Consider the following 12,150-nt stretch of genomic DNA (forward strand, 5'->3'; position numbering starts at 1 on the left):
CCTCAAACACAATACAGCAGCTCTGTTTATACTGATCTGGGGGAAAATATTATATATATGTCTGAGATATATTATTAAGTGAAAAAGAGAAGATGTAGAACCAAGTATATAATCTGTCTCCATACGAGTGAGGGAAAAGAAAGGATGCACGTACATATGTATATGGTGTATACGTTTGTAAATGGAGAGCCCATCTTTGGGGTGGTCTAAAGGAAATTCAGATAGCCGCCAGGTAAGGGAGCAGGTGGCTGGGAGCAGGGGTGAGGGGAGACACACTTTCGCTGCCTACAAGGTTGTATTCTGCCTGCGTTGTCTCTTCAGTAGCCATTTAAACCACACCACCCAGGGCCAGAGAGCACCTGTGTGAGGTCATGTGACCACCAGCTGCCCCTTCATGACAGCGGAGTTAAAGGAGTAGCTCCTAGCCAACATCGAGGACTTTGCTCCCTTAAATCTAAAAGAGATGTGCACCACTCACCACCTCCTCTGTTCTCTGTCCCCACACGAGTCTCCCAGCCTTGGGATTCCCATGTGTGCTCTGAGGGTGACTCTGGTGTTCTCCGGACTGGGGACAAAATGTGTCCGGCACATGGGGACACAGGGCATGAAGGCTGAAGAGGGAAACCATGAGGACCCCGTGGGGCATAATTTTGGCCTGCTGGACCCTAATCCCTGTGTTTGCTTCATGTCCTCTAGGCACGCCCCAAAGGCGAGGGTCTGACCCCGTACCAGGGCAAAAAGCGCTGCTTCGGCGAGTACAAGTGTCCCAAGTGCAAGAGAAAATGGATGAGCGGGAACTCCTGGGCCAATATGGGGCAGGAGTGCATCAAGTGTCACATCAACGTGTACCCACACAAGCAGGTGAGCCGGGCGAGGGGTGGGGGAGCAGGAAGCAGGTGAGGCATAAGAACCAGGGGAGGGTGACCTTTTCCCTTACTGAGCCTCAGTTTGCTCCTTCATACGATGGGGATGAGACCAGATCTATCCAAGTTAGCCCTTTCTTTCCTTGTCTCATAGGACATGGGGGGGAGAGGGCCTGTTTCTCCAGGAAGGGAAGGAAGATAAAGGGGCAACTGTACGAAGACCCTGAGACCACAGACCCCAGTGAATTTTGAAAGTAACGAACTGCAACCGTGACACAAAGAGGGATTCGCAGGCAGCGGGATGCTGTAGAAAAGTGCATTTTGTTGGTTCTTCACCCAGTTGGCGCATGTTTACAAGGTGGCTACTGGGTGCCAGATACTGTGCAACGGGGCTGGTGGCCAAGGGCCTGCCTGCCCTGCTGGGAGGGGCTTGAGGCGGCTCATCCCAGGCAGCACTCACTTACTGCAGGCTGCAGAGAGGAGGCGGCATTTACTCTGGGACCTGAAGCAGGGGAGGAAGCTAGACCTGTCACAAGAGGGAGGATGGCCATCCTAGGGAAGAGGGTACAGCAAGGGCTAATGCCCTGAGGCTGTTGGACTTGAGATGCTCAAGGCTGAAAGCTCAGTGAAGGAACAGGAGAGTGGAGTGGGAGGAATGGGAGAGCTAAATGGAGCAGTCACCAGAGGAATTTGGGGGGCCCTACAAGGAAACCCCCAGCAACAGGGCTTTCAGCTTCATTTTGAGATGATTGCTTTGGTTGTGTGTAGAGACTGGCCTAGAGGGGCTGGGAGACTGGGGAGACCAGCAGGAAAGCCATGGCCATAGTCTCGGGTGAACCGAAGGAGGTCTGAACTAAGGTGGTGGCGCTGGACCTGGGTCCAACACAGAGCATCAGGGGATTGGATGTGAAAGGTGAGGGGGGGCCAGGAATCCAGAACAATCACACTCTGGCTTGAGCTCCTGAGTGGATGGAGGTGGTCATTACCAAGGTGGGCAGCCTGGGCTGGGGGCAGTTGGGACGGGACATAGGTGTTCTAGATAAAGGCAAGAGATCTCTAATACATGCTACATTTGAGATGTTCCTGAAAATCCAGGTCAAGATGTCAAGAGGGCAGTTGGGTTTGTTATTCTGAAGCTCATATGAGAAGTCAAGGTGGTTCACCGGTAATTGGGTACCATTGGCCTAAAGGTATTTAGGGAATGATGAGATTTCCTGCAGAATGTGGACAAAGTAGAGAAGGGATTCCCCAGACCATGTGTTTTAGAATCCCAGCATTCGGAGGTCAGATGGAGGAGAAGCATCCAGCGAGGAGGAGGACCAAGGAGCGTGGAGTCCTGGAGGTGGGAGGGTGGCACAGGTGGTGGCTGGTGCTGAGATGTCAGGTGTAATGACCATGGGGAAGGGCCCTTGAGGTTTGGTAATAAGGAGCTGGTCCCGAAACTTTGGGGAGCATCACTTTTACCTGGAGGACTTTTTGAGCTGCCACCAAGCTCTGAGAACCACTGAAGCCGATGCCCTGCAGGTCGGACATGAGGCGGAGGGGAGATGTTAATTCACAGCGGATCTGTTGGCCAGGGCAGTGTCCATGGTGGCGGAGGTTCCCTGGGCCAGGCCGCAGAGGAAATACCTTCACTGTCCACTTTTGCAAAGGGCATTGATTGTGGAGAGAAGCAGAGAAATGGGGCAGTAGCTAGAGCAGGGACGGTGGCGTTGAGATGGGTGTTCTGAAGATGGGAGAGCCTGGAGCACATTATAGGCAAATGAGAATGACCCAGAAGAAAGCAAAAGGCTGATGATAAGGGGACAAGAGGGAGATGCCTTATCATCAGCCCAGGAGGGAGGGAGGTGGGGGATGATTGGGGAGGGTCGTGGGTTTGATGGGGCAGAGAAGGGGGACCTCACTTCCAGGGCTTCTGTTTTCTCAGTGAAATGGGACACGAGGTTTTCAGCTAAAAGTCAGAGTGAGGAGGGGTGTGGTGGGCTTGGGGAACGACAAGGGAGGAAGCGAACCTACTAGAGAAACATAGCCAGACTGGCAAGCAGCATCCCAGCCCAGGGGGAGCTTCGAGATCATAACTGTCACCCAAGCCGTCAGCCCAGTCCTGCGACTTGGCCAGTAGTGTTCACTGCACAGGTGCGGGCCAGAGATGGTGTTACAGGGGTTTGGGGACAGAGGTGTGCCAGATGAGTGTTTCAGAGGGACGAGGTCAAAGAGTCAGGTGTGATGTTGGAAGAGTGTGGTCCTGGGCTGTGAGCGAGACGGCTGGGAAGGGAAGCCAGAGGGGCCCTGATGGAGAGGCAGGGCCAGGACTGGGTGCAGTGCGGAGCCGAGAGCTGGACAGAGTGCAGGTTTCTGAAGACCAAGTCCAGGCTGTGGCTGAGGGGATGGTGGGAGACAAGGTCACTGCTGGTGAGGCAGTTGGGGTACCGAGAAGCGGGGGTGGGGCGAGCCTTCCCTGTGTAAGCTGAGTCACCAAGAAGGATGGCAGGAGCAGGGGGCAGAGGAGGCCACAGGGAAAGGGAGGCAGGAGGGTGGGGGAGGATCCCCCGAGGCGGTAACGTCAGGCTGAGCTCCGAGGGGCAGGGGAGGGTCAGCAGACGAAGGGGGCTGGGGTGGGAGTGGCAGAGAGGGGAGGGTGCGCTTCTGGCGAGGGAACAGCATGTGCAGAGTGGAGAGGACAGGGCCGAGCCGAGCCCTGGAGGAGCTGAGGGGTGAAGCAGAGTGCGGAAGGAGGGGCCGGGCTGCCTTGGGCTGACTCGGAGGCCATGGCACGGAATTTGGTCTTTATCCTACTAGGAGCATCTGGGAGTTGTCCAAGAGGACTCTTGTGGTTGAAACGTTTTGTGATTTTATGACCCTCGTGCAGGCCTCCTTTGCCTCTGTTTGCAGACTCTCCATCCTCCCGCCCCCAAGGGTTTCCGTGGTTCCCATCACCCACACTGTCGCACACAGGCAAATAGATGGGAAGCTGGCCATGCAGCCCAGTGGACAAGGGGCTCCTTAGTGCAGGGGGCCTGGCCCACAACCTAATGGCACCAAGGGAGACACCAAGGCCCTGGAGCGCCCAGACAGGCTTGATGACCCAGTGGCTGGGCACAGGGCACGTGATATGCACGTAGTGTTGTAGGAGCACGTCGGGGCTGGGGCTGAAGGCGGGCAGTGTAAAGGAGCCACGGCATCCTGGATCCTGAAGTCTTCCTGGCAATTCCTGAGCAGGTCTGGAACCCCAGTTCAAAAGCACCTCCTCAAATGTCTGACTGTCAGCACACTCGCCCTCGTTGAACTCTGCTCTCCCAGGGTCCTTGTGCGTGGCCCGTGCTGTCAGAGGCGTTCCTACTTTCTCTCACTGGACACACTTTGTCGACGGCTGCTTGCCAGGTCTGTGCAGGCTCTGAAGGAAGACGAAAGTCAGGGGGCTGCCTGGCTTTCCAGGAGCTTCCTCTCCAACCCAAGGGACAGGATTCCATCAGACAGGGTTAGCAACTGGCGTTCAGAGAACTCCTGTTCTGAGTCTCAGGTGTGGTCACCCTCCGGGTGCCGTTTGCTGAGCCCCTGCACACCCTTCATGTGTGCTCTGCCCTCAGACCGGGTGTCCTGTTCACTGGGAGGGAATGTGCAGTCCTGAGAAGCCACGTGGCCTTTCCAGGGCCCCCACGTGGAAGTGGTGCCTCGGCGTTGAACTTGCACCTGTGTCTGGAGCCCAGCCCTGAGGCCAGGCAGGCCTCCGTTGGTGTCCCAGCTCGCGCCCCCTTAACTGGGTGGGCTGGAGCAAAACACTGGGCTGGGCTCCGAGCACAGGAGAGAGGAGGGGTGCTGTAGGTGCGTCTCAGTCACTGGAGACTCGGGCAGGAATTGGGAAAATTGTGACAGCAGTGTGCGGTGGCCAGGCACTCCTCTGCGTATTTTATACCTTCATCCTCTCAGCCACCCCATGAGGTCAGCTCTATTGTCTCCCCATTTTACAGAGGAGGAAACTAAGGCAAAGGGCATAAGTGACTTACCCAAGGTCAGTAGAGAAGCTGGAACTCATGAAGAGGGATCAAGTTTGGGGCTGGAGGAGAACATGGAGCCTGGAGGGGACAGATGAGTGGCCTGGGGGAAGCGGGGACAGGGGGAACAGCAAGGGCAGGTCAGGGTGGCTGGCTGGGGATGGGCCAGTTCCTGCAGGGGCTCAGACGTGTGGTGCTTGGGGCTATGCTGGGGGTCTGGGAGGCTCAGTCCTTATGATTCTCACACCTCTGTGACCTAAGCAGAGAGGCAGGGCCCAGCCCATGCACCCAAGTCCACCGGGACCCAACTCCCCGCTGCGGCTCCAGCCTCCTCGGCCGCACCCCTGTATTGCCCTAGCACCCCTTCCATGATGCCGGGCCCGTACCACCATCCCCCAGGCTGGCAGTGGCCTCTCCTGCTTCGTCTCCATCCTGCGAAGCTCAGTCCAAGCGCAGCCTCCCTGACCATCACCTCCCCGTCTCCACACTCAGGATCAGAGTCTCCCGGGCCCAGTGAGGAAGAATCTTCCAAGTGCGTGTGGCTCTGCTCTTCCTTCTCGTCATTCAGCCCTTGTTTGTTGAGCACCTACTGTGTGCAGTGGGGAGACTGAGGCCCAGAGAGGAGATGGGACTTGAGCAAGGTCACTCAGCCAGTCAGGGGGGCCTGGGACTGGGTCTCCCCCTGCCTCACCCCCCAATCTCCTGTCACAGGGCTCTTCTCCCTCAGGGAAGTGGCAAGCTGGGCTGAGGGCAGAGGGGGTGGTGACCCTGCCGGGCTCCCCAGCAGTCAGGAGCCTTTGAAGAGCTGAGAGGAGGGGCTCAGAGTCTCTGTCCCCCCCATACTCTCCCTGCCCCCCACGGTGGAGAGGGTTTGCTTTATTTCTCCTGCCCCCTGAGCTCTGACCTGTGTGGTATCCATCTCCTGAGAACCCTCCACTTCCCCTCCCCTCCCTCCCCTACCACATCTGTTTCCCGTCAGTCTCCAGCTGCGGCTCCCCCCTGCCAGCCCTGCCCCCCATGAGAAGAAAACACTAATGGGCTTTGCCTCACTGTGGGGGGTGGGGATGGCCCTGGGGTGATCAATCCCAGCTGCTGACTGTTTTTCCCTCCGCAGAGGGGAGTCGCCTTGACAGCTTCCCCAGCTCTTCCACCCAGTGCCTGGGCAGGGCTGAGCCAGGACCCGTGGAGGGAAGGGGCACTGACAGGGTCATGGCCAAGGAGCGGGGGTGGCCAGGACGTTGCAAGTGCATTTCCACAGGGACTCAGCTGGTTCCCCTGATCCCAGCCTGCTCCCTCTACATAATAATAACAGCAATAATACATGATATTAATACTGATCAACACTGCTCTTTATGTACCAGGCACTGTTCTAAAAACTTTGCATATATTAACTTATTTACTCTTCACAAAAACCCTATCAAGTAGGTACCCTTAGTAGCCCATTGTATAGAGGAGAAAAATTGAGGCACAGAGAGGTTAAGTGACTTGCAAGAGGTCACACAGCAATTACAGAGTCTTACAGAGCTCTTTATGGTTAGAAACTACCTTAAGACAGTCATCTCATTTACTTCTCTCCCTATCACATGTACAGCAAATGTTATTAACCCCCCCCCACCCAAGTTACAGAAGGGCAAGTTAAGGTTCTAAAGGAGAAAGTTGTCTCCCAACAGCCCTTGGCAGGTAGGTAAAGCTGCAGGCCTCTGGCAAGGCCTTTAATGTCTTGGAGCCTCGGTTTCCTCATCTGTAATATAGGAGGATGATAATATGCCCCTCACAGGACGTTAGGTTTTATGATTTATGTGGCCGTGCTTTGCAAAGTGTAAACCACAGGGAGCAAGGGTGGTGTCAGGCCTGCTTGCTCTGGTCTCTCCGGCCCCACTTGGAAGACGGGTTCAGGGAGGGGCTCGGGCCAGCATGAAGAGTCCGGGAGGGGAGCTGGACATCAGGCTGGGTTTGGTCTAGGGGAGGGAAGACTTCAGAGCTGCTCACATCGGACCTATGGGGGCCAGCAGAGAGTGTGCATGGCCCCTGTGTGGCTGGGATCACTGGGATGGGCGTACAGGGGCCCAGACTTCAGCCCAAGATCGTGAAGTGCTTCTTACAGTGGAGGCAATGGGCTGAGCCAGTGAGCTCAGCTGCCAGGGAGCTCTCCAGCGCCGGGGCGTGTAGGCCATGCCCTGGGATACTGTAGGTGTGCATCAAGATGTCTGGAGGGCAGGGGATGTGACCTTCCCAGGTCTTTCAGCTTGGAATTGTGGCTTCAACTTTCAGTGGCCCTCTACCAGCTGGTATTCCCCTCCTATTAGTAATAATAATAAACAGCATTAATAACTTTTATGTGCTACGCACCTTCTATTTGTGATCTTCCTTGAGTTGTAACAACAGTCTCATGAGAAAAGTGTTACTGACATCTCCTTTTACAGATGAAGAAGTGGAGGATCAGAGAGGTCAGGTGGCTTGCCCAAGGTCACACAGCTCATAGGTAGTTTGAGCCCAGGTCTGACATGAAGCCAAACTCTTTCTCCTTTCCCCTGGCCGGGAAAGCCAGTCATTAAAAGCTTATTGAGATGAAGCCAAGGCTTCTGCCCTATTTCCTTGTCTTCCCAGTGTGGCTTTAGGCCTGGAAGCACAGGGATGGGCTTTATGACCCTGGATCAGAACCCTGCCCACCCACAGTCCGTACACTCGCTTTCTAGAGCCCTCTGACTCGTCCATTCTCTGCTCTGAGTGTCAGCTTCAGACCAGGCACTGCATAATCAGGCAGAAAAGTTGGTGCGCTACTTTTGAGCAGTTTGCAGCCTGCCCAGGGGCTAGCGCTCACGCTCAGCTTCCCTCCAGGACCATTCTGGGTCCTGGTCACTGGCACCAAGGCTCCCTTGGCCCACAGCAGCCTGCAGTTCCTGCCCCCTGTCCTCGGCAAGTGGCTCCCAGCTGGCCCTGATCAGCTTCCTTTGAGTCCCCCCGAGTCCATGCAGAGGACCCTGCTACAGGTAGGGGTTCTGGGCTGGGGCTACGGCTGCCAGCCAAGAAACCGTCTGCCTCGGGAAGTGTGCCTAATAACCTCCGTACATTTTCCAGAGAAATAAGCTCGCTTTTGAGAGCCAGGATGCGAGGTACAGAGGGAGCAGGGAAGCCCCCTGTGTAACAGAAATGTGCTTGTACGTGCCATACGCCACTCACTTTACAAGCATCTAGACGTCTGACTCCGCCCTGTAAACGAGCTGCAACAATGGCCCACTTTACAGATGTGGAAACAGAGGCTCTCTGAGGCCACACCGTGAGTGAGTAGCCTCAGAGGTCTGGCAAGTCACCTCCCTTCTCTGGACCTCAGTTTCCCTGTTCAGAAACACCTAGCCACTCCACTAACAGGGCAGGCACTGTGCCAGGCCCTGGGATGTGGGATGAATCAGAACACTGGCTGCTGACGTCACAGAGCTAAGGGCTCGCTCACCCGAAGCCTGAAACACTGTGACCCCATCCAGGTTAAACTCCCCTTGAGTCTTGAGGCCGCAGGAGCAGGTGTGGTGGTGACAAGTGGCCTGGGAAGAAGCAGTGGATGCTGGGAATCAGGAGGTGCGGCTTGGGTCTCCCTTGCGCTGGGCCTCAGTTTCTTCATCTGGATAATGTCTGTGCCCCGCTGTGCTGCCTCTGTCTCGGGCATTCGTGAGCTTCAGGTGGTGGCTGCTCAGACAGTACTGGCGGGGGTGGAGTTGGGGGGCAAAGTGGCATCTAGACCTGGGGCTCTGTGTGCAAGACCTCCTCCCAAAGCGCTGGCCCCAGCCCGAGGCCTCAGCCTATGCCTCCCAGGATGCAGGACGCAGAACACTCGTGTTGCCTGCAGCAGGCGAGAAGCAGGAAGGGTCCTGGGCGCTTTGGGAAACAACCTCTGATTACAGACGCCTGCGCTCTCTCTCTGGGCCCTCCCTGTCTGTCTCCCTCCTCCTGTCTGTCTGTCTGTCTCGAGCACTCTCTGCTTCTCTCCGCATCTGTCTCACTCTCCCTGCTCCTCTGGTATTTCTTTCTTTCTGCCCCCTCCTCCCCACCCTTGGGCCCGCTTCCTCCTTCCTCTCTGCAGAGACCCCTGGAGAAGCCCGATGGCCTGGACGTGTCCGACCAGAGCAAGGAGCACCCCCAGCACCTGTGCGAGAAGTGCAAGGTGCTGGGCTACTATTGCCGGCGCGTGCAATGACCCGGCCGCCTGCTGGGCCCCGCCGCCCTCCTGCCAGCCAGAGAAGACGCCACCCCCCTGCGTGTCCCCTGTGTGCGCGCGGGGGCGCCCTCGCAGGCTTACAGGTCTAGGGGGTGGGCTCTTGGCTCATGTATGTTGACAAACAGTGTTACTGACGTAGCTGCGCCCCCAGAAGGCCGGGTCTCTGCGACTCTCTACGGGGGGCCCTGGGTCTGTGTGGAGGGGATAGGGCAAGCAGAGGTCAGCGCACAGGACCACACAGAGCCCTTGGTGTCCCCGCAGGCTCTCCTCTGAGACTCCCTTTGGGGTGAGCAGCCTTGTATTGGCCACGAGTGCACTAAATTTACTGTGAATCCCAGAGCCTGCAGGGGACTGTCTCCCCAAGACCGGCCAGGCCGCCTTTTCCCACCCAGAACCTTCCAGTTTGCCCTGTGTGAAAAGCCACTCTTAGAAAGCCCTGATTTTCTGTCTAAGTCAGCACTCATGGCAAGCTGACACCTGTTCTCGCAGCTGCTGGGGAGAGGGCATCTCTGCCCCCTGCCACTTTGAGCCCCAAACCTGACCGCCTCTGCCGTCACTGGCATTGCACCTGGGCGCTGCACCCTGCCCCCCCCCATAGACCCAGAGGTCAGGCACGGGGAGGCACTGAATGTTGGACAGTGTCCCAAGGTGTGACCTGGGGCACATCAGGCAATGCCTCCCCCCTCTCCCAGCACATACTACCCCCACTTGCTTGGATTTTGTCAGCCCCATTCCCTTCCCCTCTCCTTCCCCTCCCACCCACGCTAGGGGGCCACCCCCTGATGGAGGCTACAGGACCCAGCAGGGAAGCCACTCTGGCAGGAAGGACACAGGCCTGGCAGATCAAAGACCCGGGTTTTAATGCTGGCCTCACCACTGACACACTGTGGAGCCTGGGAAGGATTCTCATCTCTCTGCTTCGCTACTAGTTAAGTGAGAGAGTGACAGCAGAGAGCCGAGAGGCCCGTTTCTGTTCTGATGTTCTGGGATTCAGCCTGGCTGTGTGCCGTCTCCTGGAGCAGAAAGCTTTATTTGGACAGTATCCCCAGGTCCCGTACCCCGACTATCACCCGTCAGTCGGTCACTTAAGAAGTCATGCGGAGGGATCCCGGTCCTCCCCTGTCGCCCCTGCAGGCCCAGCCCTGCCTGTTGTCCCCTACCCAGCAAACGTGAAGGAGAGGGTTTCCCCCGCTCCAAGACAAGCTACAGAACCTCTCGTTTGCAAAGTGGGGACAATGATTCCTACCTCCCGAGGGGGGGGGAGGCCTCTTGGCGCTCACACTGGTCAGGGCGACGCTGTCCTGGCTAGCGGGGGGATCGCCTTCCTCTTCGCTCTCTCCCCAGTGAGAAGTCCTATTTTTATTGTCGTATCACCCTTCCTTTCTCCCAGGGGAACCGGCTGTCAGAGCTGGGTCACTTGATTTTGCCCCAACATGATGCCTCTGTGGAAAAAAAAAATCAGACCACGAAATGGGCCTGAAATTCAGTGTTTACCACGGCTCAAGGACACCCAACCCGTGTCCAGTTGCCTTTTGTTTTCAAATGAAAATGCTTTGTACAACTGAGGAGTTACAGCAAAGTGTTAATCAAGGGTCCAGGGAGTGAGTCGAAGAGATGGAGTGAGTGCATTTGCAGCCAGAGGGCTGCAGGGTAGATTTGGGCGGGGTTGGGGGGGAGCCATGCCCTCTGAGCATTTAAGAAGGGTGTATTTGCTCCAGCCTGAGCCCTGTAGCGGCCTCCCTCCGGCCTGCCCCTGACTGTGAACACGCCCACTGAGGAATCCCTCCCAGCTGCTCCCTGCCTGCTCCACAGTGTCAAGGTGAGCCAGAGTCACCCTGTTCCAGGGCTCTCTGTCCCCAAGGAGAAGCTGTTGCTGTCAGTCATCCTAGCGCCCTGCTAACGACAACATTCGCAGTGGTGGGCAGTGTGCTGGTCTCCGCTGAGAGGACCAGGTCCCAACCCTTCCAGGGACCTGGCTCCACAGGGGGACCTTGGCCTCAGGTACCTGGGCTGCAGTCGTGGGGGAAGCCCACACCCTAGAAAGAGCCCAGGCTCCAGACCCCTGGAGGCCAGGGCCTTCCACAGGCCAAGAGGAGAAGGGATATCACCCCAAAGTGACCTTTGCAGTGGGTTTGTCCAGCTGGCAGCCATTGCCCCCGCCATCTGTGCAGAGCTGGCCACCGCAGGGGCTGGGCCCTCTCTCTGAGGCGGCCCTTCCACACCGCCCCCTCCTGCACTGTTTGGCTGAATTTGGGAGCTCTGCGTGCTCAGCGAAAGCCACTGTTGTCCAGGCTGGTGCTGTGAGAATTAAGTGCTCAGAGGGCCTGGGCACCCAGGAGACAAGAAAGTGTGTGGTTTTAGTACGTTCAAAGGGACAATCGCTTGCAGTTAGTAGATCTAGCGATCCAGTTGGGAGAGAACGGTGTTTACCCCATATGAAGTATTCAATAGTTCTACTTGTGAATTTGTATTTATTTTGAGTTATACTTGACACAGAATTCCTTTTTTTTTTTTTTAAAGAAAAAATACTATGTGTGTATTTTGAAACGAAAATTCATGGATGTTAAAATTTCTGCATGGTTTCCAATTTTTCTCACAACACTGAATTTGTTACCTTCTCTCGAAAAATCTTCACAGTGATTTTTGTCTGTATATATTTGAGGGCTTTTTTAAAAAAAAGAAAAAGAAAAGAAAAATATGATTGCCTGATTTTTGAGATTAAAGTAAACAAAAAGAGAGGCATTTTCAAAACTTCAGAGCTTTCAGGAGGGCAATAGAATATCAAATGAAGATTTCTGGAAGTATTTTTTGCAAACCTTCTGGTTGAGCTGCAAGAAAATATTTATGATGAGAACTTTTCTCTTTTTCCTGTTGGTTTTATTTTTGGGGGGGGGGTTGATTTTTTACTATGCTTTGGTCTGTAAAAAGTCTGCAACTGAATTACATTAAGAAGGAAATATTGTCTACATAGATTATTATATGAAGTTGGTACATAATTCTGATGAGGAAAAAAAACGTCGCAATTCTTTAAGCCATATTATTGTTATTCTCTGTTGTTTCCCCTGGATAAAAATATCAGTATTAA

General features: G+C 55.4%; 1 protein-coding gene across 1 annotated transcript in view; it reads left to right on the top strand.

Moving 5' to 3' along the window:
* Window positions 1-11,947, top strand: part of ZCCHC24 (zinc finger CCHC-type containing 24) — a 61,263-nt gene extending 49,316 nt beyond the window's left edge. The window contains exons 3-4 of the mRNA XM_061179979.1: window positions 697-861; window positions 8,931-11,947. Coding sequence (XP_061035962.1) covers window positions 697-861; window positions 8,931-9,044 — 279 coding nt within the window. The 3' untranslated portion in view covers window positions 9,045-11,947. The remainder of the gene's footprint in view (window positions 1-696; window positions 862-8,930) is intronic.
* Window positions 11,948-12,150: the final 203 nt, after the last annotated feature.

Source organism: Eubalaena glacialis, chromosome 1, assembly GCF_028564815.1.
Source record: "Eubalaena glacialis isolate mEubGla1 chromosome 1, mEubGla1.1.hap2.+ XY, whole genome shotgun sequence".
Taxonomy (NCBI): Eukaryota; Metazoa; Chordata; class Mammalia; order Artiodactyla; family Balaenidae; genus Eubalaena; species Eubalaena glacialis.